We start from the raw sequence: 27393 nt of genomic DNA, 5'->3' as shown, positions 1-27393 counted from the left end.
CTTAAAATCCTTTATTTCTTAAACTCAAATATTTTTATGAGTGATTTAATTATTTAGTTAGTAGTTTTGAAACATATAGACTAGAAAATGTCTCTCGGAATACTGGACTGATTTGAAAAAACAAAAACAAAAGAAACCCAATGACATTTAATTTCTACATCACCATTTCTCCAATGTATTGAATTGAAACACTTATATGAACAAACTTATTTTGAGTTGTATTGTTAAAACAATTAATCATAAATGAAAATAGTATTTTTACTGTTAAATTGAGAGATTGTAGTAAAACATAGAAATAAAGCCTGATACAAGATAAAATATACTATTACCTCCGTCCCACACTAAATTTCATATTTAGTCAGGACGTAGATTTTAAGAAATGTAAAGAAATATGGATTGAATAAGATAGTGGACTATAGGTCTCACTTATAAATATTAATTTTATAATAAAATGTGAGTGGAATTGGTTGATGGAATGTGGGGTCTACTTACCATTTATGATGAAAATTAAATATGACTCTTAATGTGGGACGGAGGCAGTACTGCAGAAAGCATAGTTACATTTTTTACCAAAAGAGAAATAGGTCAATTAACCTAAGATATCCAAAATTTTTTGGAATCAATTAATTTAAAAACGGAACAAGTATAGATTAAGAGGATCCACAATAAAACGTCCTAGCCAATAGCCTTGTAATAGAACTAACTACAAACACATCTTGTCACGTCATTAGGACTTCCCACAGCATGCCACATCATCAAGACTTAACACCAGTAATAGTCTAGCACTAGGACTAGCCGACGCCCTAGCCAAGCAAATAAATTGACAGATACGATTAGTTCATTTTAATTATTGGTGTTTATCAAATACTCCCTCCGTCCCAATAAATATGAAACATTTGGTTTCCGGCACGGGATTTTATGAAGTGTTGTTTTGTGAGTTGATGAAGAGAGAGTAAAGTAGGAGAGAGAAGTAGAAAGAGTGATATTTCCATTTTAGGAAACATTTCATTTTTAGTGGGACAACCCAAAATGGAAAACGTTGCATTTCTAATGAGACAGAGGTAGTACTACTCTTACTAGATTATAAAAATGGTAACCTTTTTAAATTATAAGGGCACCTCCATTATAAGTTAACCTACTACTCTTGCGGAGAGAGCTCAGAGCTAACGATGTACGGACTGAAACGTCTCAAATCGGCCAATCGGTTCATCAATCTGTACTCCTCCGCCGCTAATTCGAGGCGGTTGCTTTCCTCTCCGGCAGCGGCAGTGAAAATCAGTCGGATTAAACGGCGGAAGAAGGTGCGGCAGCCGCTGAAGAATGTAGTGACGCTCACGTGCGAGTCAGCCGCGAAAGGAGGCGTATGCGATGTATATGTGATCGGATCCGTTCACGATTGTCCGGTGAGTAATGTTATGGATATTTGTTTTAGTCATTGAAATTGCGGCATTGTTGAGATATGACCTTTTTAGTCACTTGTTCTCAGAAATCATGGGCGGAAGTTAAGGCTGTGATGCAATTCGTGAAACCAGAGGTGCTTTACTTTGTTTTTTTATTTGATGGAGTACAATTTTATGATATTAAGTATTATGCTCCTAGCATTAATCCAGAGATGATCTGTCAGGCTGTTTTTTTTGGAGCTGTGCGCTAGTCGCCGTCATATTCTTACGCCTGATAAAAAGGTCGGTTGGTTTTTGTTTATGTAGAATCAATTGAATTTACAAGTGGTATTTGGTTTCTGTGGGTTTGAAACTTGAGAATTAACTGAGCCGATGAAGAGAATTAATTAGGAGTAAAGGGCCGGAATTCCAACTCAATTAGGCAGTAGAGTGGAGCACAAGAGGTGTTTGATGAAATGCCTCAATCTGACAATTCACACCGCTGAAGAAAGATTAACTCAATGTATTTGATAAAAGACTGACAGAGAAAATAGCAAACACAAATAAGTGTCCAAATTGTTGATTTCTTAAAACATGATAGTACCTACTAGAGCACTCCTAATCTCTGTCACAACACTAAAATAAATCTGATAAACAAATAGAGTAATACTATGAACTGATCTTCGCACCATGCTGACTGACTGACGACTGTGCTCGACGGTCCTCATATCACGCAGACTATATCCCGCATTATCTTGTTGGCCATTTTTGTAAACTTTGCACAAACAACCTATCCCAACTAATGATCTTAACTTCCCTCGTCTATCTTTCTAATAAGCATTGTTTGCAGATCCCGACCTTGCAAGATATGGTGCATATGTGGAAGAAAAATGAGAGTATTTATTCAATTCTAATTAAGTGGACTGCTGCTAAGGTATGATTCAGTTTTTCATCTACGCACTTAACAGAGAAACATCTTTTAGGATACATATCCATAATCTGTCTTTTTCTAGCATTTTCGTAAATATAATAATGATGTGATCGGTGGAGATGTTCGTGCGGCATATATCGAAGCAACAAAATATGGTGCCAAGGTCATACTTGGTGATAGACCTATAGAGGTGAGCTATTTCTCTTCTTTTGTTTATCCCTTTCCACTGCTTATAGCAAGAAAAAATCATCCGCACATCACTTCTTAGTTTCTACTTTTTTCTTTTGGTGATAGATTACATATTTGAGACATTGGGCCAACACGTCTATTTGGCCAATCTTCCTGCTACATACAGTAGGAACAAACGTTTTTTTGCCGAAAGATCTCATAGAGAAGGTATTCTTATTTACCTTATGCTCCCTCCATCGCATGGGGACCAACCTTATTAGTTGTGTTATGTGTGGTGAAAATGTTTCCGAAAATTGAAAGAAGACTAAGTGTGTGGGACGAACTAAAATGGTAAAAGGAAGCTATTTCTTCACTATGGAATGAGTAAAATATTGAAAGATACTTCATCCATCACCTAAAATTAAACTTTGGGGACGACACGAGTTGTAGTGCCAAACTGGTGAAGTATGAGAGAAAAGTAGTTGATGTAGTGTTACTGGACAATGGACCCACTTTATTAGTAGTGTAGTGTGATGAATTTTTTTCCAAATCAGAAACTGAACTAATTTTGAGGGACGGACCAAATGGCAAGAAACAGGTAAAATGAACTATTTTTTGGGGTTGGAGGGAGTCATAGACTATTATCTTGTAGAGGTGATGTTACTTTCTAATGTTAAAAGGCTCACTTTTGCTTTATGTAGGCGGTGGAGGCACAAAAGACTAGGAAGTTTGATGCTGACATGGTGAAACAAGTGATTTGTGAGGAGACCAAGCAAGATCCTATCGGTTCAAAAATTAGAATCGATGAGCGGGACCAGTTTGTTTTTTAAATTCTTCATCTCATTGTAATATTGCATGTTTGATCATCCTCAATATATTGTGTACACTATACAGATATATGTCCTTCACATTACTAGAAGCCGCACGCCAGCATAAGTCAGTCGTTGCTGTTGTGGGGAAGGCTCACGTACCAGGAATACAAAACAACTGGAAACAACATGTTGAGGTAAAAGATTATGTGCCATTTGCAAATTACTTGGTCGTTTCAAATTCTCTGGCCTTTTATACGTTGCAATTTTGGACGTCTCGTCTTGTCATAACTTCATGGTTTTGAATGTCACAGGTGGAGCAGCTTCTCAACGTCCCACTTCGAAAGAAAATGCTTAGAATTGCAACAAGAGTTGCACTAGTTGCCTGTCTCTATGGCACTTTCTCTACTTCGATGAGTTGAGACAAGGATGGATACAATTTGTTGGGGCTCTTCCAAAATTTCCAAAAGATCGAGTGGATTGATTCGATTTCGATTCTCCCGTTTGAGTGTCTCAATTTTGCCATTGAAGCTAAGCCCATATACATCATTTGGGCCCGAATTCTGCAGCCCATAACATTTATTGGGTCAGCCCTATTTGATGCTCTATTTTTCTCCTTTGTTATAATTGGGTAATTTGCTAAAACCATCGATTAAATGGAGGGTTTTATAATATTCGTAGCTCATTATTGTTATAGTATTATAGACTTATTTAGTTATAGTCATTTTATTTAGACGGAACATCTTTTTTAGTTCACGAACTTTGTCAAAGTATCATATTAGGTCCGTGAACTATGGGTTAATATCAATCGAAGTACTTTTTTTACTATTTCCAAGTTTTTTCAGACGAAAATACCCTCAAAACCTTGAAGGGTACACATTTTTAATAAACTTATCTTATACTTATATTTTTATAATAAATATCTTTACTATATATTTTGACAATTTTTCTAAATATAATTTTCCCTTTAATATTTTCACTAGTTTTGTGACATGCAAGAAAAGTTCCTTCTATAAATTTTTATAATTAAAGAATTTAAAAATATTTTTAAGGTATGGATACTCGTAAAAATTAATGTCAAAGTTAATAGACGACACTTGAAGGGGTGGTGGCACCCTAACATGCCCCTTTCATTCTATTTATAAGAACTAAATACTTTATACAGTGTACTTTATATATTTCTACTATTTCCATTTGTCAATTTCCATTTGTGAACTAAAGTAATACTCCATATTGTAGATATAAGCACCATTTAATTTGTTGGGACATATATAGCCATAACTCAAAATTCGTATTCTAGCAGGCATGTACGGAATCACTATAACAAAATATTCTAGAAACAACTAATATTTTTAGGTTTATATTGAGATATTTATATAATGTCACTTCATACTAGTATGACCCGAGTAGCTATTAAAATTTGGTATGTGACCAACAAGAATGCTCAAGGGATGTCAAGTTGCAAATGGAGGATGAAAGCACACCATTTAATTTGTTCAAACAATTTATTCGTAAGATAAATAAGGATATAAATCAAAATTCTTTACTTTTAAATATGCACATGCATAGTATTTTAACAGCACATTTATGAGTAATGCATAGCATTCTTTTTAAAAAGTACTCCATATTTAATTCAAACTCTTTGCAAACTGTCATGAAAAAAGAATAAGAAATTCACTAAGGATATGCTAAGTTGCAAATTACTGCTAATATATTGCATGCGAAACCATTATTGTCAAGGAATATAAAGCATTTTACCTGAAAAGTTATTGGCTGAAAGGTTCAGCCAGTTCAAATTTCGTAGGTTTCCTATCTCTGGTGGGATGCTTCCTAAAAACGAGTTAATATAGAGATACAGTTCCATGAGGTTTGTGAGCAAGCCTATTTCTGATGGAAGTTCCCCACTGAATTCATTGTCTTTAATTTCTAGACTGGTTAGTTTACTCCAACTCGGGATAAAAGAGGTCAATATTTCTGGTGGCGGCAATGGCCCCGAGAGTAAATTCTGGGATAAATCTAAGTAGGTCAGCTTATTACACAGGCCGAGGTCTCGGGGAATGGAGGAACTGAAGCTGTTCATTCAAAGGTCTAGACTTCGGAGATTCGTGAGTAGGCCTATAGAAGGAGGGATTTCTCCTATAAATGAATTACCGTACAGCTCTAGAAGTTGCAGGCTTGGAATCAGGCGTACTGAATCAAAAATGTTTCCAGAGAAAAAGTTGTTGCCGAGGTAAAGATCTTTCAACTTGGAGAGGTTAGTGATATTTGGTGACGGCGGCCTTGGAAACCATTGTTGGTGAGGTCAAGATATTCAAGTTTGACCAAATTGGTGAACAATGATTCAGGAATTTGGCATGTGAAGTTGTTTCCATACAAATCAAGAAAAGTAATGTTGAGACATGTGGTTATGAAGTGTGGGAATTCCAAGGTGAGTTTATTCCAACCAAGATTAAGGTGAGTTAGAAAAGGGAATGTGGGAAATCGAGACCTGTCAGGAGTTTCAAAGTAATTAGTGCCTAAATCCAAGAAACGCACCTTCCTCAGATTGCCAATCTGATATGGGATTTCTCCAACCATAGAGTTGTAGGAGAAGCTCAGGTATCGAAGCTTTGTCAAGCGGCTGATCTCTGGTGGAATGGTGCCCGAAAACAGATTGTTGGAGAGGTCCAAGAGAGTGAGGCTTGTGAGGTTGCCCAGAGCAGCTGGTACGGAGCCGTTGAGAGCATTCCCATTGAGGTTGAAAATGGTGAGATTCAGCAATGCAGTGAAATGGAACAGGTCCAATGTCCCTTCAAGGCCTGCCATGGTGAGATTAATCCCAGAGACAGATCCCTCGTCGTTGCAGCGAATGCCAATCCATCTGCAGTGGTTGCTGATGTTGTTGTGGGACCAAGACTCGAGAGAAGCAGAAGATGATAGGCTGGATTTCCATCTCATCAAAGCATCTGCTTCACTAGTGGCTGCTCTTGAAAGACACAAACACAGTGTTAGGAGAGAAAGATATGTAAAAAAAAGGTATGCTGTTTTCATGGCTGATGTTTTTTGTCTACTATTCTGCTTTATTTGCCTATTTATATGCAAACTATGAGATGCCCTTTTACACAAAATTAAAATAATATATTTCGGCAGCAATAAAGAGTAAAAACATAAACAGAAATAAAAAGTTAAGATTAATAAACACGGCAGAGTTTGGCGTGTTGAATGGTTAGAAGATGAGAAGGGGAAAACAACTTTTTGAAGAGAAATGATTGAATGGGAAACATAAATGTGAATCACATATTCTTTTCCATGGAATAGTCAAGCTTTTTTATTGGTGATATGACTAAAAGTTGTTTACATACAATGATTTCCATCTCACCAAACTCTCTGCTTCATCTGTGGCTGCTCTTGAAGGACACATACACAGTGTTAAGAGGTTAAAATATGTAAGAAAAAGGTATGTTGTTTTCATGGCTTATTAGCCTATTTATGTGCAAACTAGGAGATGCACTTTTACTCAAAATTAAAATAATAGGCCAGCTTTGATACAGGCTGCAAAGTCAAATAACATTTTTTCAAAGTCAAGTTAACTGCAAAGTGTGAAATTTCCAAACTTGTGTTGCCCTACTGGAAAATGAGAAAAGTAGAAAACTGGTCAGGTTTTGCACTCGCAAAGGAAATATCGCACAAATAATAAAGTAAAAGCAGATACAATAAAGAAATTAGATTATAAAAACAGAAAAAAATAAATTAAGAGTAAAAACCGAAACGAAAAAATAGGCCAGCTTTCATACAAGCTCAGCCCTTGACACAAATGATTCAAGCCCGACACCGGTAAGACAAAGTTCCATATAATTAGATTATATAAATTAACTCTAACAATAAAGATTCAAACGTGTTTGAAGTTTATTTACATACACAAAAAAAAAGAAACTTTAGATATAATAAACATATTATTTGGGAAGCCTAAATAAATGGAAACACATAGTAAGTTTCTTGGAGAGGTGATCCAATTATTTTTCAAAATAATGTGAAATGAGTAAATTTTGGAGGAAAAATAGATAAAGACTATTCACAATGCATAATATCTTTTGAGTTGGTCATATAAGTTATATGCAATGGAACCAAGAGCAGTGACACTAAGAGATGGACTTTGAATTAAGCATAAATCCAACTTGCAAATTTGAAAGACAAATGAAGAAAGTGAAGCGTGACTAAGTTTTGATCACAAATAATGTAGAAATTGTTTGAAAAAGTTCATCTCAAGATAATGTCGCAATTGTGGTTTTATTATGGTTTCATTGCTTCTCATTTCATTTTGACCTTTATTCGAAAACTATGATTTCTCTATTTCTCAACTGTTCAGTCTTTCCTTGTGCTACGTTTGCATTTAATTGTAAGTTCAAACAAGAAGACTAGAAGATGGCCCTTTGTTCAAAACTAAAAGTTCCTTCACAAGCTACTCAAGTCCAATGAGTGAATTTTGGAGGCAAAAGCAACAGACTATTCAAAGGTGTCAATTGCATAATTAAGCTATATGACTAAATCAAATAAACCCACATAATTTTTTTGGTCCCATTAATGGAAAATGCATGATGAAGCAAAATCAAATAAGTCCACATATTTTCTTGTCCTATTAATAGAAAATCAAAGAAGCTTCTCATCAATTCCAAGTAAGTCATTGTTTGTGTCACTAGAGTGTAAGTTTCAAATGAATTTCTGTAAAACTTTATTGTGGGCTTACATGACTGTAAGTTAGTACTCCCTGCGTTCTATAGCAATAGAGTCATTTTGTCATTTTGGTATGTTACATAGAGTCATTTCCCTTTTTAATAAAAGTCAACATATTTTTCCACACCTACTTTACTGTCTCTTACTTTTTTTCTCTCTTCATCTCTCTATCATTTTCATTTTCCACTTTATTCACCATTTACTTAACTCACCTAACACAATTTTTCTTAATCTCTGTGCCGAAAAGAACCGCCTCCATTACTATGGACAGGGGGGAGTATTTGATTAAAATATGACTAATGCTATTATTGCATCACAAACTGGTAACGTTAGACCATGCTCACTCGGTTCGAATGAGATTCCCTGAATCTCATTCGATGCCTGTTTTCTTGCCCGTTTCACCTATATTCTTAGAGCATTCTAAATAAACTCATTAAACTCCCAAAAGTCATATAATTGGTCACAAACAATAGATTTAAATGAGTAAACTTCACATGACCAATTGAACCTATCAAAACATGAGTTTATCAAGGGTCCTCTCCTTGCCCCCTACGACGAACACCATGTCTACTTCTGTCATACCAATTGTTGCCTAGTCGCTCTCAATAATGACCGAACATATGAGGGAAACGAAGCCAACACATACAAAATCTAAATTTCTTAAACGTCTAATTAAATAAAATATCAAAAAAACGATCATTCAAACTAACAATAAAGCCAAGACAACAAAAATCATAATCCCCCGTCCCAAGATAAGTGAGCACAAACTTTTCGGCACGAGAATAGGTTTTGAAAGTGAAAAGTGAATAATGTAAGAGAGTTAATAAAGTAGAGAGAAAAAGTAAGAGAGACAATGCCAAAAAAGGAAATGACTCAATTATATTTTGACCTACCAAAAAGAAAGTGAGTCGTTTATCTTGGGACGGAGGGAGTATTATAAATTGAAACAAAAAGATAATTTTAATCTCATAGGGACAATATCCGAATTCAACTTCGCATTCGAATAGGAAACAACCGCAAATAAAATCAATCCCCATAAAACTCAACTCAAAACAAAATAACTAAAATTAAAACTACAAAACAACCAAAGCACACCACTCTTACTTGAAGCCTTCAACATACATCTTCTCGAATTCGCGCGCAAGCGCAAACGTTTCACACAAGGACGTCGGCCTTCGCAAGTGAAGTTCCCACTGGATCGGATCCTTGAAGCCCGATTCACATATGGAGTCGAGGTGATTCTCCGATATCGACACACCCTTAATCTTGACCAAAAGCCTCTCGAACTCAGTCTGATATTCCGTCACCGTGTTGCGTTGTTTCAGTTTACAGAGTATTCCGAAATGATTGTCATGATATGTTGGATCAAACCTCTGTTTCACTGCTTCCATGAACTCAGGCCATGATTTTAGCAATTTGTGTTTTTTTTGGTATATTATCCAATCCAGCGCCGCTCGAAGAGTAGTCCGACAAAGTGTAGACGGTGTTCTTCCGACATTTCGTAATAGTCGAAATACATGTCAACCTTGAAAGTCCATCCCCATGGATCGTCTCCGTTGAATTTCGGAGGATCGAGCCGAAGATAGGGTCGCTGCTCCGAATTGTTGGACTTTGAATCATCAGCATCAGCCATGGCTGAACAATTTTGATGAAGGAGAAGATTAGGGTTTAAAAAAATATGAAGAACACTTAGACTACACCAGACTTTGTCGGGCATTTCGGCAAACGGTTGGAGTGCCTCTTATGATGTCATGTGAAATATGATAAATAATGAAATATAAAGATCTATTTAAGCGCAAATGTTTAAAAAGGGAACAATCGTACATGGAGTAGGTGACCGGCAACGGCGGGTGGGTGGCGCAGAGGAGGTCGCACGCCGGCGGCCGAGAGCTGGATCAGATTTGTGTGTGTGTTAAGGTACAATCTTATTCACTGGAGTTGGGCTCTCTTTTGTGCAAGTTTGTTTTGTTTAAATAGTTCAGTTGAGCCTATTTTGTTAAGAAGAAGGAAGAAGTTTTGGGCCTCTTTTTATTTGAATTGAGATTTTCTATTTTAACAGTGATTGAGTTTGTACAAAGATCGAGGTCTCCAAGATTATGTCTTCGGATCTAGTTTTGAAACTCGAAACTAACAAGACTTCTCGATTTATTTAATTAATTATTTTCAAGTAATTGAATCTTTGAATGTGATTGAGAATCCAAGCCTTAAGTCGATCTTAACTTCACTGATTTAATTATCATGAAGAATTGAAGTCCTCTGAGCAAAATTAACCACGTTTGATTAGAGATTTTGTGGAAGTGATATATAAAGATATTGTTTTCTCAGAAATATTTTGTTTTACTGAGATCCCTATCTGCTTGCTATTCCAATTGAGGAAATTGAAATCGGGCTTTGGTGCAACAAGGCAAGAAACTAAATCGGGCTTTGGTGCAACAAGGCAAGAAATTAAATGACGAAAAGCTTCAAGATTAATTATTTTGGATTTTATTTTATTGTTGTTTAGATCCCAAGAATCTTTACTATGGTTTTTGATTGCCGGTGCAATAATTAAGAGATTACTCTTATCACATTGCTATTTATTTCAGCAAAACTTTTTCTTCAATTTATTTGATTGGTCAAGCGATTAAACATATTTCACAATATTACTTAGTGCAAGTCAATTGATAGATAATTTCCATGATAATTATATAAATAAAACTAATACTTCCACCGTCCACAATTTAAAGAAGACTTTTGACTCGGCACGAGTTTTTAGAAATAGTTTGACTTTGTGAAGAAAAGAAAAAGGCGGAAGTGAGTGGAATGTGAGACCCATCTAAAGTATTAGTTTTATATTAGATTCTAAGTGTAAAAAGTTGGTGGAATGTGGGGTATGCATACTAAAATGGAATAAAGCAAATGGTTTTATAAATTGTGGACAAAACTAACATGGCAAAATGGCTCTTTAAATGGTGGTCAGAGAGAGTACTTTTCTCATTAATATATAATTCCAAATGTGTCATATTATATGTCAAAATCCATCACGAATATGTTAATATTTATGTCCAATTATGTATTAAAAAAAGCAACTTTTCAGTGATAAATATAGACTTACTTGAGATAACTATTAAGATACGTCGTGTTTTTAGCCATTGCTGAATTTGATAGAGTTTGAAGAAGATAAAACCAACCGGAGAGATGAAGGAGAAGATTAGGGTTTAGTAATATCAAGAGTAATCTTTGTCATTATCGTATGAATATCCGTGTGTTTATAGGAGGCAATATATGTAAACCTAATACAAAAAGTAAATATTATCGGAAAATATGGTTATTTAAAATGTGATTTTTAGTGGATAACTTTTTCCATAGTAGTATTTGAAGATATCAAGAACAGTTAGATTCATTTTTACTGTATTTTATGAATTATTGTTATATTGTTGTTAGGATTTGATTTGTTTTACATATTTATTAAGATTTGATTTGTTTTTCCTCAATTTGTTAGGATTTGTATCTTTACATATTACCATATGTCAGAGACCCGAATTCTTCCCTGAGAAAGCCTATTTCTCCTATTTTCCTTCACGACTTTCTCCGACTATACTCCTTCCATCCGCCGTTTATAATGTTATTTTGACTTGACACAGATTTTAAGAAAATTGTTTAACTTTGTAATGTAAAATGGAGAAATGAGTTAATGGAACGTGGGCTCAACTTTTATATATTGAATTTTATAATAGAATGTGAGTAATGATTTGGTTGAGTGTGGTCCACATACCTTAAACATTTTTTCACATGCAGAGGATGTAATATAATCAGGATTAATCCAATTTCAATAACTCTAATAGAAACAAAAACGAAAATAGAATCCAAACGTACTTCGAATAAATTAACTAACCAATCATTAGTCCAAATTTCAAATAAAGATAGCAAATGGAATAATAAATCAACTACAACAAAAATGGAAAAATGACTTTATACTACTCAAAATGCCTTCTTCCACAGTTGATCTATATCCCTTAGAAACAATATTCCTACTCCTTGATTGCATTGTAAAAAATATGCTGTCCCTTCTCCCAAACACCGTGTAATGTAACCAGCTTATCGTTATGCGTAAATTCCATCGTGTGGTTGTCATAGTTTCGGTAAATCTCACCCAAACTCTTCAGCCAGGAAGCTCCTAAGACCACTTCAGCACCACTAATGGGGAGCAAAAATAAATCAACAACAACCTCATGTCCTCCAAGTAATAACGTGGAGTAGAAATATTTTTCTTTACATAGGAATGTCGACTCATTGCCCATAGAAACACGGAAAGGATTGGTTCGCATAACCATCAGCCCATGTTTCTTTGCAATTTCGGGTTGGATGAAATTATGTGTACTGTTACCACTGATTAAGGTTTGGACATTAACCCCCCAAATTGTACCTGTCACTCTCAACGCCCGGGGAGGGTCGAATCTCTGTTTCTCGGCCTCCAAGAATTCAGGCCATGTTTTCAACAAATTGTGATCATGTTGGTGAAGGAGCCAATTGGATGCCCGATGTTCCAAAAGTAGTCCAACTAAGCGTAAACGGTCCTTTTCGGATGTTTCGAAATAGTCAAAATAGGACTGCACCTTGTAAATCCAACCTAATGGGTCGTCTCGTTGAATTTTGGAGGATCAATCTGAAGTTTGGCCTTCTTCGCGGCAAAAATTGTGTCTCCGTCTACCTTGGCCTCCAATCCAAGTTCCAACCTTAAAGATTTTATGGCTGACAGAATTTCTTCTTGAGAATTATAATCAGCATGAGTTTTTCTTGCCATGATTGAATGTGAGGGAGAGCGGCAAGGGTGAAGAAGATTAGGGTTTTGGAAAAGTTAATTGTGCTCGTTGATGATATGAATAGCCATGTATTTATATGACGCAAGAAATTAAGAAAAGAAATTTATTCTTAATATTCGAACTAAGTTGTGGAGAAACTAATTAATTAATTACTAATAATAATAGTACGTAGTAATTAAGTTATAATTTTCTTAATTATTTATTAATAGATAATATACTAGGAATGATATTAATAGTAGTACTAGCTATAATAAAAATTAACAATAATTATTTTGTTGTGTTCAGTATTAAAATAATGATATAAATAAAGAATATCTAAGTAAAACTAGGAATAAGAATTGCTGCATAACGTTTCTTATTTTTAAGATTCTTTTACATGTTTGATAAAAATTTAAGAAATTCTGAAATTTAAAAATTTTGGAATGCGATTACTTTCTAAGAGTAGGATCCTACTAAAAAACAAACAGACCCGGATAGTTATAGATTATAATTATCACTCGACATAAAATTTATAATCCACCCCTAACGGGCTCGGTTTGATCCTCTCACACTTTTCATGTTAGCCAATTGAGCTCGAACTGATTCCATGGAGATATCACATGTCATTCACAAAAATGAGTTAAATAGATTTTAGAGGCCCAATTGTAAGCTCATCATAATTTAAAAACACTAAAAATTGTAAATTAAAGACACTAAAATCGAAATTGAAGAGTTGTAGTTCCTCTGTTGCTAAAAAGTAGTATGAACTATTTTATTTTTATTCTATCCCCGAAAAGTATGGACTTTTAAGTTTTGAAACTTAAAGTATGATAATAATAATGTGGATTTCATTTTTCAGTAACACTACTTACACTACCATTTCTCTGATTTTATCAATTATACTATAAAAAACTCATATTCAACTCAAAAGTGTATACTTTTCAGGGACGAAGTGAGCATTAAATATGAAGAAATGAAACAGTAGTATATAGTTTTATTAAAAACAGCAAATATAATGGAAATAAATTGAAGAGAGTTAATCGTAATTAATGAAGAGAGGGAGGGTGTTTAAAATTGGGCACATCTGCGTTTATCATCAATTTGCAAGCAAATAAATTTTTTGGCATCATACCATCAATATTCCCAAAGAATTGCAGTCTTCAGGCAATCAAGCTGAATGGAAACAAATTGGAAGGAACACTCCCCCAAACTTTGGCCAACTGCCAAAATTTGCTTATGGCGTTTCCCTTTTGGATGGAAACAATCCCTAAACTCCGCGTCCTAGTCTTGAGGTCAAATAAGTTCAATGGTACGATATCCGTGTGTTGGCAAGATTAAGAGAAACACGATTGAGAACAAAATGAGAAATGCGAGAGAGGATTTTATTCACATACACCGAAGAATTACAAATCTAAGATCGATTACAGAAAACAATCGAGAGCTTAATTGAAGAAGACGAAGTAGAGAAATTGGGGAAAAGTCTAGCCCTAACAGAATTAACAAACTATCCTTTTAAACCCCTAAAGTGACCCAACGGCTAGTTGAATCCAACGGCCGAGATTTAATCTCAGCTTACTAAACACGATCAACGGCTGCTGAAGCTTTTAAGTTGAAAACTAAAACAGCACACATAATCCTCATTCCTTTTGCTCCATTTTCTCAGCAATCAGTATACAATACTCACAAACTCCACCTTGAATACTTACTGCTGAGAAACTATGTTTTAGCACACATACCAACCAACTTCAAGCATAACTCAAACTTCTCCCTCGGTAGAGGCTTAGTCAGCATGTCGGCTGGATTCTCCAAGGTGTCCACTTTGAAAACCTTGACCCTTCCCTTCTCTATCTCCTCTCTGATGAAATGAAGCCGCACATCAATGTGCTTACTTCTCTCATGGAAGACATGATTTTTGGCCAAGCTGATGGCACTGTTATTGTCACACCCTATTGCCACTGCAGCTTGAACAACTCCAAAATCTGCTGCAATACCTTTTAACCAGAAGCTTTCCTTCACAGCTGCTGTAAAAGCCATGTACTTAACCTCTGTGGTAGATAAAGCAACTACACTTTGCAAGCTCGATTTCCAACTCACAGCAGCCCCATACATGATGAAGATATAGCCTGATTGGGACTCCCTGATGTCTATGTTTCCTGCATAATCACTGTCACAATACCCAATTAGAGCATCTGAACCTTCTCCACCATCTCCTCTATACAGAATTCCTATACTTCCTGCTCCATTCAAGTATTTCAAAATCCATATAAGGGCAAGCCAATGGTCTTTCCCAGGTTCTGCCATATACCTGCTAGTAACACTAATGGCCTGGGCAACGTCCGGCCTCGAACCTATCATTGCATACATAATGCTACCCACATAGGGTATCATCTGCATCTCCAATCTTTCTTGCTCATTTTTGAGTCAGAGGTGTTGAAGTTGGTTTTGAGTCTTGCATTTTGAATTTTCTGATCAACCTAGAGATGTAATCTGATTGATTCAGCCACAGCTCCTTCTTGGATCTATTTCTTACAATATTCATGCCCAAGATTCTCTTGGCATTCCCTAGGTCTTTCATGTCCAAAGCTGACCTCAAATCATTCTTAATCTCTTGAATTTCCTTCTTACAGCTCTCAGCTATCAATATGTCATCTACATAAGGGAGTAAGTAGGCCACAACAACACCCTTCTTCTTCTTGATGTAGACACACTCATCATAATTGGATCTTACAAAACCATTCCTCAGAACATGCTCATCAAACTTGATGTGCCACTGTCTACTAGCTTGCTTCAACTCATATATATTTCTTTTGAGCAAGCAAACTTTCTCTTCTTCCCCAGGTCTGGCAAATCCCTCTGGTTGTTGCATATATATTGTTTCCTTTAGATCACCATGTAGAAAAGCTGTCTTTACATCAAGTTGCACAAGTTCCCAATCTAATTTTTCCACCACAGCCAGGAGGATCCTTATAGAAGTGTGCTTCACAACAGGTCAGTGTAATCAATCCCATGTTCTTGTGTAAAGCCTATGGCCACAACCCTTGCTTTGAATCTGATCTTCTCGTCATCTGCGGATTCAAGTTTCTTCTTAAAAATCCACTTGCAGCTTATGACTCTTCTTCCCTCCACCTTATCAACCAATACCCAGGTAGCATTTTTCAGTAGAGAGTCTATTTCTTATATCATGGCCTTCAACCACTTGTCTCTCTCCTTGCATTCCATGGCAGCCTTGTAAGAGGCTGGCTCTCCAAATTCCACCTCCTCAGCCACACACAAGGCAAAATACAACATCTCAGAATCTGCATATCTAGCTGGTGCCTTAACATTTTTTCTTCTGACCCTATCTCAAGCCAGCTGGTATTGAGAGAGGTCTTTAGAACTCTCATCTGATTCTCCCTGTACAACCTCATCCTCAACACCCCCATCAGCTCCACCTTGAGCCAACACATCAGGCTCCACCTCAGAACTGACAGCATATTCATCAGACAAAGAAACCTTTTCAACATCTTTTCCTTTCTTAAATGGCATGATGGATTCTGTAAAGACAACATCTATGCTCAAAATGATTTTGTGGTTACTGATGCACTATTTATTAGCACTAAATATACCTGCAAGCATACAAAGTAGATCTAGTATAGCTAAAGGTCAGTACCGGGATATCGAACACAGGGAATAAGATTGCAACTGACTACCATATACAAAGCGTCATATACTATCTAGAGACACAAAGTTTTTGATTTGATTTTATAAACTAGACAGAAAATAAATAAACAAATAAAATAAGCATAAAAACTTATGATACAAAGCAGGCGTAAGAAAGTAGAATTTAAGGATTCAAAACACAATTGACCTCCTTGAATTACGGTCTCTAGAGTTATTAAGTCGGTCACTTAACTAGATTAAACTCCCTCCCGAGGTGAGAAATCCGTAGATTATGTGTAATAATTGAAGTCCCCTTCTAATTCTTAGACCTAACTCCTAAAAGATTGTAAAGACCAATGACCTCACATGAAACCTCAACTCTCCCGAGTTCTATTGAATTAAAGTGTGAATTATCCCTCGTCCAAGTCAATTATTTCGTCTCCCGAGTACTCCAATAAACTCTAACATGTATTCAAAAGGTAGCTAATCAATTGAATATAGAAGGCATAAGGATAAATCAAATAACTGCAAGAGCTAACACGGAAAATCAATTGAATATCTTCACCAAAAAAATCCACAAAAGTTGTTCTACTCATAGACAAGTAAAAACTACAAATAAAGTACGAGACATGAAAGAATAGATAAAACCCAAGGCTGAATCTTCAATCTTTAGTCTTCTCTTGCCTGGATCTGCAGAGCTCCGCTCCAATGGAAGGTGGAGGAATATAGAGATGGAAGAAGGTGTAGAGACAGAGAAGGATTGGAGGCTCTGAGATAAAGATTAAGAATTAGGTTTAGAGGTATTTATAGGCTGGAAAAAGGGTTAATTTTTGATAATTTTCGTGGCCTATAAGAAATAGGAGAGGTTGGGCTTCACAATATAATAATTCTTTTCTTCCGTTAATTCCCGCCTAAATTCCCGCCAGCTTTGACTGTACTGCGCAATGTTCGTAGAATAGTCATAACTTTCTCCACAGAACTCCGATTGAGACGTGCGAGATATCCACGCGAAGCTCTTTCGAAGAGGAAGAGAATGATATGCATAAATCACTAATTGGACTCCAAATCTGATGGCAGAATGGGCTCAAACAGAGGCTGCTGCACCTTGGCCTTTTTGCACCTTTTTTCTATCTTTTTCTATCATTTATCAACAAACACATCAAAAGTACCAAATGTATAAAATACGCAATTTAAGAACATAATTTGCATGATTGACATTTAAAACAAATCAAATCTAGCCCTTAAAAACATGCAAAATCCGTGTTTGTCAACTCCCCCAAACTTAATTATTTGTTTGTCCTCAAACAAAACAAGAGAAAAACTAATAAAGAAACACGGATGCTAAGAACTAGACTTCATAGTTGCCTCAAAAATTGTAACAAGAAATAAAGAGTTTGACAAGAGTACAAATCAAATCAAGCAAAACTTATTAGTGCATTTTCATTACTAGCTCGTTGATCACCTTGAAGTACATGCGCTCACAGTATTTAGAAGTGTGTTTATCGCTCACTCTCAAAGTGTTTATTGGAAAAAGTGTATGCTCTCAGGTCATGCAACTTGCAAAGTTAACCATAGGCTTGCTCGAAGTCTAATCCCTCCTCTATTTTATGTGATTAAAATCAAAAATCCGAAAGGTCTTTATTTTAGGTTATAATGCATGCTCTTTGGTAAGGTGAGGAAATATGGCTAAAAAGTGACTAAACCCAAACATAGCAAAAGTGATCAATTTCTACTACATCAAACTTAGCACCCCACCAACAATTCGAATCTCAGTAAATTCTAGACTTTATCTAAATTTCTTCTTACTTCCCAAATTCCTTTGATTTTTTTTTTCTTTTCTCTTTATTTTTTTTTTACATCCTTTTTTTTTTTCCTTTTATGCACAACCGAATATCTCATTCAAACCACAAATGTCTATGCACTTTTTACAAGTAAGCACACTACTTTTCTCTCTACCTTATCTCTCCAACTCTTTTCACAAAATATAAACTAAATTCACCAAGAGTGCATGGATATTCCCCTCTATTTAGCTTCCAAAGAAAAAGGCTTTAAAGGCTCAAAGTGGCTAGCTAGGGAAAAATATTTTGAATAAGGTCATAAACTTGGATATATAAAGTAGCTAAGAAGGATGGCCTAACGTCCTCTTTTATCATTTAAAAACTATGTAGACTTAGGCAGACTAGGAGCAAGTTCTAGAAACAAGTACATGAATGCAGATAAATCACACAAGAAAGAAATTATAGCTCAAGTCTCACAAGGTATAAGCATGATTCAAAGTAAACAAGCAATTCATTAATTGTGCACCTTTTAACTAAACCTTCAAATCAATGCATCAAGTCAACTCAACCAACACATAAAAGAACTTTTTATCATAGGCAACTCGGTCTGATGTCCCTAAACATGAGTATTTATAAGTTTTCTATGTTATGCTCATGACAAGATTCACCTCGGGTTTACTAAAATAAAATAAAAAACTAAAAAAAACAACTAAACTCACGGTCCACCACTTCATCCCCCCAAACTTATTCAAAACTACGTTAAGAATAAGTTTGAAAAGTCGGTAGGGACGTAAGTAAACTAAAAAAATAAAAAAAATAAGGAAAAAAAATGATACCAATGTTGGGTTGCCTCCCAACAAGCGCTTGGTTAACGTCTTTAACTTGACGTTCTTTGAAACTCATAAGTTAGCTCCCATTCTCGGGACTTCCTTTGAGATGCCTTTTGTACCCACGCATAGTATATCAAATGTTGTTGCAGATAATTGCATCTTCCATAGGAGCGGAGAGTAATCCATTGTTGTGCTTCGTGCTCCTTGCAAAACAAATAAAAAAAAAATTAAAACAAAACTATACAAAATATTACACTCCAAATTAGTATTATCAACCGTTCTACAGTATCAGCTTAAAGCAATAATACTCCCCGGCAACAGCTCCAAAAACTTGATGGACTATTTATTAGCACTAAATATACCTGCGAGCATACAGAGTAGATCTAGTATAGCTAAAGGTCAGTACCGGGATATCGAACACAAGGAATAAGATTGCAACTGACTACCATATACTAAGCGTCATATAATATCTAGAGACACAAAGTTTTTGATTTGATTTTATAAACTAGACAGAAAATAAATAAACAAATAAAATAAAGCATAAAAACTTATGATACAAAGCGGGCGTAAGAAAGTAGAATTTAAGGATTCAAAACACAATTGACCTCCTTGAATTACGGTCTCTAGAGTTATTAAGTCGGTCACTTAACTAGATTAAACCCCCTCCCGAGGTGAGAAATCCATAGATTATGTGTAATAATTGAAGTCCCCTTCTAATTCTTAGACCTAACTCCTAAAAGATTGTAAAGACCAATGACCTCACATGAAACCTCAACTCTCCCGAGTTCTATTGAATTAAAGTGTGAATTATCCCTCGTCCAAGTCAATTATTTCGTCTCCCGAGTACTCCAATAAACTCTAACATGTATTCAAAAGGTAGCTAATCAATTGAATATAGAAGGCACAAGGATAAATCAAATAACTGCAAGAGCTAACACGGAAAATCAATTGAATATCTTCACCAAAAAAATCCACAAAAGTTGTTCTACTCATAAACAAGTAAAAACTACAAATAAAGTACGAGACATGAAAGAATAGATAAAACCCAAGGCTAAATCTTCAATCTTTAGTCTTCTCTTGCCTGGATCTGCAGAGCTCCGCTCCAATGGAAGGTGGAGGAATATATGTGTGGAATATGAGATGGAAGAAGGTGTAGAGACAGAGAAAGATTGCAGGCTCTGAGATAAAGATTAAGAATTAGGTTTAGAGGTATTTATAGGCTGGAAAAAGGCTTAATTTTTGATAATTTTCGTGGCCTATAAGAAATAGGAGAGGTTGGGCTTCACAATATAATAATTCTTTTCTTCCGTGAATTCCCGCCAGCTTTAACTGTACTGCACAATGTTCGTAGAATAGTCATAACTTTCTCCACAGAACTCCGATTGAGACGTACGAGATATCCACGCGAAGCTCTTTCGAAGAGGAAGAGAATGATGTGCATAAATCACTAATTGGACTCCAAATCTGATGGCAGAATGGGCTCGAACAGAGGCTGCTGCACCTTGGCCTTTTTGCACCTTTTTTCTATCTTTTTCTATCATTTATCAACAAACACATTAAAAATACCAAATGTATAAAATACGCAATTTACGAACATAATTTGCATGATTGACATTTAAAACAAATCAAATCTAGCCCTTAAAAACATGCAAAATCCGTGTTTGTCAGTTACCTGGTTCAATAGACCATAGTCTGTAGCCCTTGACTCTAGACTGATACCCCAGAAATACACATTTCAACGCCCTAGCTTGAAGCTTGCTCTGCTTGATATGAGCATAAGCCTGACAGCCAAATGTCTTAATCCCAGTGTAGTCTCCATACCTTCCATACCACTTGAAGTCAGGGGTATCACCATTGATGGCTGAGGAAGGGCATTTGTTCATCAACTTGACAGCAGTTACAACAGCCTCAGCCCAGAACCTTTTTTCCATTCCTGAAATGTCTTAATCCCAGTGTAGTCTCCATACCTTCCATACCACTTGAAGTCGGGGGTATCACCATTGATGGCTGAGGAAGGGCATTTGTTCATCAATTTGACAGCAGTTACAGCAGCCTCAGCCCAGAACCTTTTTTCCATTCCTGAGCTAAGCAGCATGCACCTGACCCTCTCTAGAATAGTTAGGTTAGCCCTCTCTGCCACCCCATTCTGTTGAGGATTCAATGGCACGGTTCTGTGCCTTTTGATCCCCCTCTCTTGACAGAACTTCTCAAACTCCTTAGACAGGAATTCAAGCCCATTGTTCGTTCTTAAACACTTTGTACATCCTCTTTCCTTCTCAACCAGAGCACACCAATCTTTAAACTTTGTGAAGGCCTCTGATTTCTCTTTCAAAATGAACAGCCACATCTTTCTTGAGTAGTCATCTATGATGGTCATATAATATCTCCCCCCTCCAACAGGTATCACAGGAGAAGGCCCCCACAAATCACTATGAGCATAATCAAGAGGTGCTTGTGAGGAATGGTTACCTTTTGGGTATGGTAGTTTCTTGGATTTGCCAAGAATGCATCCCTCACATGGCTCTCTAGTCTTGGAGTCCACACCTTGTATCACCCCTTTCTTGATTAGTTCTCTGATGCTTCCATCTGCAGGGTGTCCCATTCTCATGTGCCAAATCCTTACAGAGTCTGACTCAGCACTATTTAGTTGCTCCTCAGTGGCCCTCACTGCAACTCCACAGAGATAATATAAACTCCCTTGCCTTTCACCATACATGACCACCTTGGAGCCCCTCTTAATCAGCATCTTTCCACCTGCAGATTCAAAGTACACCCCTTTCTTTCAAGCATGCCCAGTGATACCAGGTTCCTCTTGACAGTTGGGATAAACCTGACATCACTCAGCACTTTCTCAGAACCATCATCCAATCTGAGTTTCACACTCCCAATTCCCTCCACATGACAAATTTGATTATTACCCAGCACCACGGTTCCAGATGACTCCTTAAGATCAATGAAAAATTTCTTACTTGGACACATGTGGAAGCTGCATCCAGAATCAAGGATCCAAGAGCCCCCATTTTCATACATCATTACATTTAGAACCTCCGGGGATTCATTCTCTTCAACAAAGTGTAGTATTCTTGCCCTGCCGAGCCTCTGATGCTTGCTTCTTCTTCCATGCAAAACAATCTTTCTTTAGATGGTCGGGTTTCTTACACCAATAGCAAGAACGCGTCTCCTTTTGATCACTCGAGGATGTCTTGGCCGCTTCACCTCCTTTCTTGAAATTCTTCTTGCCTTTGAATTTCTTAATTGTTAAACTCTCGGGCACATTCTCAGCCACTTTTACCCCGTTTCTTTGCAACTCTTTGGATCTCAGGGCTGATTGAACTTCTTGCAAGGTGACGGTCCCTTCTCTTCCAAAAAGGATAGCATCCCTCAATTGATCGTAGGACTTTGGGAGAGCATCCAGCAACAATATTGCTTTATCCTCGTCGTCTATCACAACGTCGATGTTCTCAAGATCATCCACTGCTTTATCAAAATCCTCTAATTGCTCGATAATACTTTTATCCTCCAAGAACCTCCAAGAATAGAGCCTCTGTTTCATGAATAATCGGTTGGCAAGGGATTTTGTCATGTATAGATTCTCGAGCTTCTCCAAAATCCCAGCCGCAGTTGTTTCCTTCGCAACTTCTTGCAATACTTTGTCGCCGAGACATAGAACAACCACGCTGTGTGCTTTCGCAAGAATCTCTGCGCGCTTCGCCTTGGCCTTTTCATCGAGCACCTCAGCTTCATCACCTTTGCCGGCCAGAGCCTCCGATAAGCCCTGCTGGATTAGCATCGCCTTCATCTTCATTCTCCAAAGGCCGAAGTCATTCTTGCCGGTAAATTTTTCTGCTTCGAACCTTGATGCCATCTTCAATCACCTGAACTTGGTCTCGATCGATACTCTCACCGGAAAAGGGAAAAAACCTTCCCACAGACGGCGCCACTTGTTGGCAAGATTAAGAGAAACACGATTGAGAACAAAATGAGAAATGCGAGAGAGGATTTTATTCACATACACCGAAGAATTACAAATCTAAGATCGATTACAGAAAACAATCGAGAGCTTAATTGAAGAAGACGAAGTAGAGAAATTGGGGAAAAGTCTAGCCCTAACAGAATTAACAAACTATCCTTTTAAACCCCTAAAGTGACCCAACGGCTAGTTGAATCCAACAGCCGAGATTTAATCTCAGCTTACTAAACGCAATCAACGGCTACTGAAGCTTTTAAGCTGAAAACTAAAACAGCACACATAATCCTCATTCCTTTTGCTCCATTTTCTCAGCAATTAGTATACAATACTCACACCGTGTCTTCAAAAACTGAGCAACCTTTCCCAAAGCTGCATGTATTGGATGTATCGTATAATGCGTTTGTTGGCTTTCTACCTGAAAGATATTTCAAGAACTTTTGTGGTATGATAGATGCGAAGGAAAACATGTCCGATAATGAAGCATATTGGTTTATGAGATTCATGGAAATGAAGATCACAGTGAAGGGCTTGGAACAATTATTTGAGAGACAGCTGACTACATTTACAACTATCGATATGTCCTCCAATAGATTCTCTGGGAGCATTCCACCTTCTGTATGGAACCTTAAATCTCTTAGATACTTGAATTTGTCTCACAATACCATTGGAGGCCATATACCGTCATCTCTTAGAAGTACGAGTATCCTCGAGTCGTTGGACTCGTCTTCAAAAAAAGTTGGATGGAGAAATTCCAAATGAATTGACAAGGTTGACATTTCTTGCGAAGTTAAACTTTTGATGAATAATCTTGAGGGACAAATACTACAGTCTACTCAACTTTCCACATTTGGTAACGATTCATATGTGGGAAATGTTGGATTGTGTGGATTTCCATTGACAAAAAAATGTAAGGTGAATGATAAAAACCAGTGTTTCCTCAAGACGAAGAAGATGATGATGAGTATGGATTTATAGATGGATTTGGTTGGCGAAGTGTGGTGATAATGAGTGTGGATTTATAGATGGATTTGGTTGGCGAAGTGTGGTGATAGGATATGGATGTGGATTTGTAGTTGGAATTGGAATTGGTTACATGATTATAAGAAGCGGAAGGCCAAGATGGTTAGTGGAATTTTTTTTTCGGGGTTGGATATAAACATAAGACGAAGAAGAGACGCAACAAAGCCGCACCAACACGAAGGGGGACTTAGATTGGAAGACAAAATTGAAGATTGTGTGCTTTTGTGTTTCGTTTGGAACTATTTCTTGAGTTGTTTCGAGTATGTTATACTTTTTTTCCGTTTTGGGATGTTATGAGAGCTTTTATTGGAGTTGTATTTCTATTTCTTTTACCTTGTTAATTACTACTCGAGATCTTGCGTAAGAAAACAACAAACAGAATATATAAAGATGATAAAACACGTGAATAGATAAAAAGAAAGGATCAATTATTCAAACCAAGAAACCAAAAAAATCCTAATCTCAGGATTAATCCAATTTCAGTAACTCTAAAACAAATAAAAGAGAATTCACAACGATTAGTGACTTTAAATGATTAGTCCTACTCAAAAGACAATCTCAAATAAAGATAACAAATGGAATAATAAATCAACCATGATAGATAAACTTGGAAAAGTGACTTGATCAATACTAATCACTTTGTATTGTAAAAAATATGTCTTCCTTTCTCCCAACCGCCGCGCAATGTAACCATCTTATCGTTATGCATAAATTCCATCGTGCGTCCATCATAGTTTCGGTAAATCTCACTCAAACTCTTCAGCCACGGAGCTCCCAAGACCATCTTTGTATCATGAATGGGGATCACAAATAAATGAGCAACAAATTCATGCCCTTGAAGTGAAAACTTGAAATTGTTTCACTTTTGCTTTCAAAATAATGACTCCCCATAACAATTACCCACATAAACACGAAAAGGAGGACTCGTTGGCGTAACCTCCAATCCTAATTTCTTGACTACATCGGAATGGATGAAATTATGTGTACTGCCGCCACTGATTAAGGTCCCGACATGTTCCCCCGAAATCACACCTCCCATTCTCAACGCCCGGAGAGGGTCGAATCTCTCCTCTTCACGGCCTCCAAGAATTCAGGCCATGTTTTCAACAAATTGTGATCATGTTGGTGGAGGAACCAATTGTACGTGCGGTGTTCAAACAGTAGGCCGACTAAGCATAAACGGTCCTTTTCCGACGTTTCGAAATAGTCGAAATAGGATTGGACCTTGTGAATCCAGACTGATGGGTTGTCTCCGTTGAATTTTGGAGGATCGATGTGAAGAGTGGGCCGCCTTTCCTTGCCCTCCAATGCTGATAAGGCAGCATATTCTTCTCTGTGGTTGTGAAGTTCCAACCTTAAACATTTTATGGCGGATAGAAGCTCTTGTTGAGAATTATCAGCATGAGTTTCAGTTGCCATGATTGAAGGGGTGAAGGCGAAGTCAAGAGAAGATTAGGGGATTCTACTTGAGAATTGGGGTTTGAATTATCAGCAGTCATGATTTAATGCGAGGGAGAGAAGAAGTCAAGAGAAGATTAGGGCAAGAAAGAAGTGAATCAGTTAATGAGTTAGATTTCCCTAACAAATTGCCCGTCCCAATTGTGATGGTAGGAATAGAATTGGACATCAAATATGAAGAATGATCGTTGTCTTTGACGAAATTGGTAAAATAAGATAGATGTGAAGAATGGTAGTTAAGATAATGTTAGCAGATACTATCACTCATATTATTAGTAGTTTTAGTTATGGTATAAGTTGTAAATAAGTTAATATATATGAGTAATAAATTGAAATAACTTTCCAAAAATGGAATGCACGTCTTTTTGTGGGACAGATGAAAATGGAATGTGCACATATTTTTATGAGACGAAGGGAGTATTAATTGAAAATCTTATTTTATTTATTCTTGTGTTGAGTGATGAGAATAAAATAATACACAGGAGCGTATAAATGTATTTCTACTTTTAATAATAGTAGGTCATCTTGATAGGAACAAATCAAAAATAAAAATAAGTCATCTTTTGAGATGAAGGAAATAATTAATTACTTTTTTTCAAATTAAAAAGCTTGTTTTATTTTATTTTTGCGTGATTTATTAATTTTTTCAAAATCATTACTAAAATGCCGAATTTTTTTGCCATACAAAGCATGTGAAATTGAGAATGGGTTTTGAGCTGGCCCTACTCAAATTATTTTGGGCAGCATTTGAACTCCCGATTTATAATCCTCACTTACAAATAAACAAAGCAAGAAACTAATAAAGAACTTTATTTAGGGCCTAGTCCACGGCTAGTGGGCTTAGTTCTGATTATCCTTATCCACTATCGGACCATCCGTGTCGATCCTCTTTGTGTTGACCCAATGATCTCCATCAATATGCCCATAATATAATGGAATTATTTATAAACTGATCATTGTATTTGTATCTTAATTATACTCCACTAATTATTTGAAATTTACTTTGTCAAACATTTTTCAAAAAGTTTATGAACTCTTAAATATTTTTAAAAACTAATCTAAACACCTAGTAATTGAAGCTTTTTATTCTCTTCTTTCCTTAAATGAAAAAAATAAATAAGAGAAGTTTGATAAATAAAGTGGAGGCAGACGCGTTCGTGCCCACGATGGCTTCTGGATTGACATGCGGTGACAGGAAATGGACGCTGCCTAGCTCACTTCTGGCTATGGGAGGCGTGAAGCCACCTATTTGTATGAAGTTTCTGTTGAGGAAAGTGAACGCAGGAAGTACTTGATGAAGTGCAATTTAGTTTGTAAGATATTTTCCCTCTAATTAATATATTAGGGGCTTAGGTGAATAAATGGAAACTTTAATTGATGCTCTTAAAAAAAGTGAATGCAAGGGTTGACAAATGTCTATGCCTTAAATGTCATTGTTGAAGCATTCAATGTTGTTATCAAGTTTTTTTTTTTCCTTCATTCACTCCGTATATTAGCAGTTAACAATTCAAGTATTTAACTCGAACAAAAAATTCAAAATTCTCCTTTTATTTTATGCAACCATAGGCCCTTTATGTTTTAGTATGTAAACATGCTAAAGCATTCCAATTAGACACAAATAACCCTAAATTCAGCACAATTAACATACTCAAGCAAATACACAACGTTTTCTCCTAAACTTAGAACTTATCCTTCCTCCTTAATGCTTCGAGATTGAATTTAATTTATTTTATAACCCATGTTTAAACTATGATATATTAATCACATATATACATAATTAAACGCATTTCAACACATTTCAACACATTAATTAGATGAAAATCTTAGTTTAGAAGTCGTGATTCATGTTCTATTTAGTGGAGCCGCAATGGTGGCTCCAAAAATTTTAAATTGGGATGTGATAAAATATAAATTATTTGT

At 36.4% G+C, this 27393-nt stretch overlaps 1 protein-coding gene and 1 pseudogene across 1 annotated transcript; one reads left to right on the top strand and one right to left on the bottom strand.

The window, feature by feature from the left end:
- The first annotated feature begins 1169 nt into the window (after nt 1–1169).
- LOC148931980 (uncharacterized) lies at nt 1170–3709 on the top strand. The gene is made up of 8 exons (XM_089064971.1): nt 1170–1403; nt 1487–1534; nt 2230–2313; nt 2393–2500; nt 2605–2706; nt 3180–3287; nt 3320–3484; nt 3602–3709. The coding sequence occupies exons 1-8, from the start codon at nt 1170–1172 to the stop codon at nt 3707–3709; spliced, it is 957 nt and encodes a 318-aa protein (XP_088921097.1).
- A 1313-nt stretch (nt 3710–5022) lies between these two features.
- LOC148931979 (uncharacterized) lies at nt 5023–6295 on the bottom strand (annotated as a pseudogene).
- Nucleotides 6296–27393: the final 21098 nt, after the last annotated feature.

The sequence above is a fragment of the Salvia hispanica genome, chromosome 2, assembly GCF_029641045.1.
Source record: "Salvia hispanica isolate PSC_SH4W2 chromosome 2, Shi_PSC_v1, whole genome shotgun sequence".
Classification (NCBI taxonomy): Eukaryota; Viridiplantae; Streptophyta; class Magnoliopsida; order Lamiales; family Lamiaceae; genus Salvia; species Salvia hispanica.
This window is presented reverse-complemented; position numbering and strand designations above follow the sequence as displayed.

Bases quoted from the DNA above. Each gene is read 5' to 3' on its own strand.
- LOC148931980 (XM_089064971.1), top strand. From the start codon at position 1,170: ATGTACGGACTGAAACGTCTCAAATCGGCCAATCGGTTCATCAATCTG. The intron at 2,707-3,179 runs GTATTCTTATTT...TGCTTTATGTAG, and splicing joins CGAAAGATCTCATAGAGAAG to GCGGTGGAGGCACAAAAGAC. The intron at 3,288-3,319 runs CGGGACCAGTTT...AATTCTTCATCT, and splicing joins CAAAAATTAGAATCGATGAG to CATTGTAATATTGCATGTTT.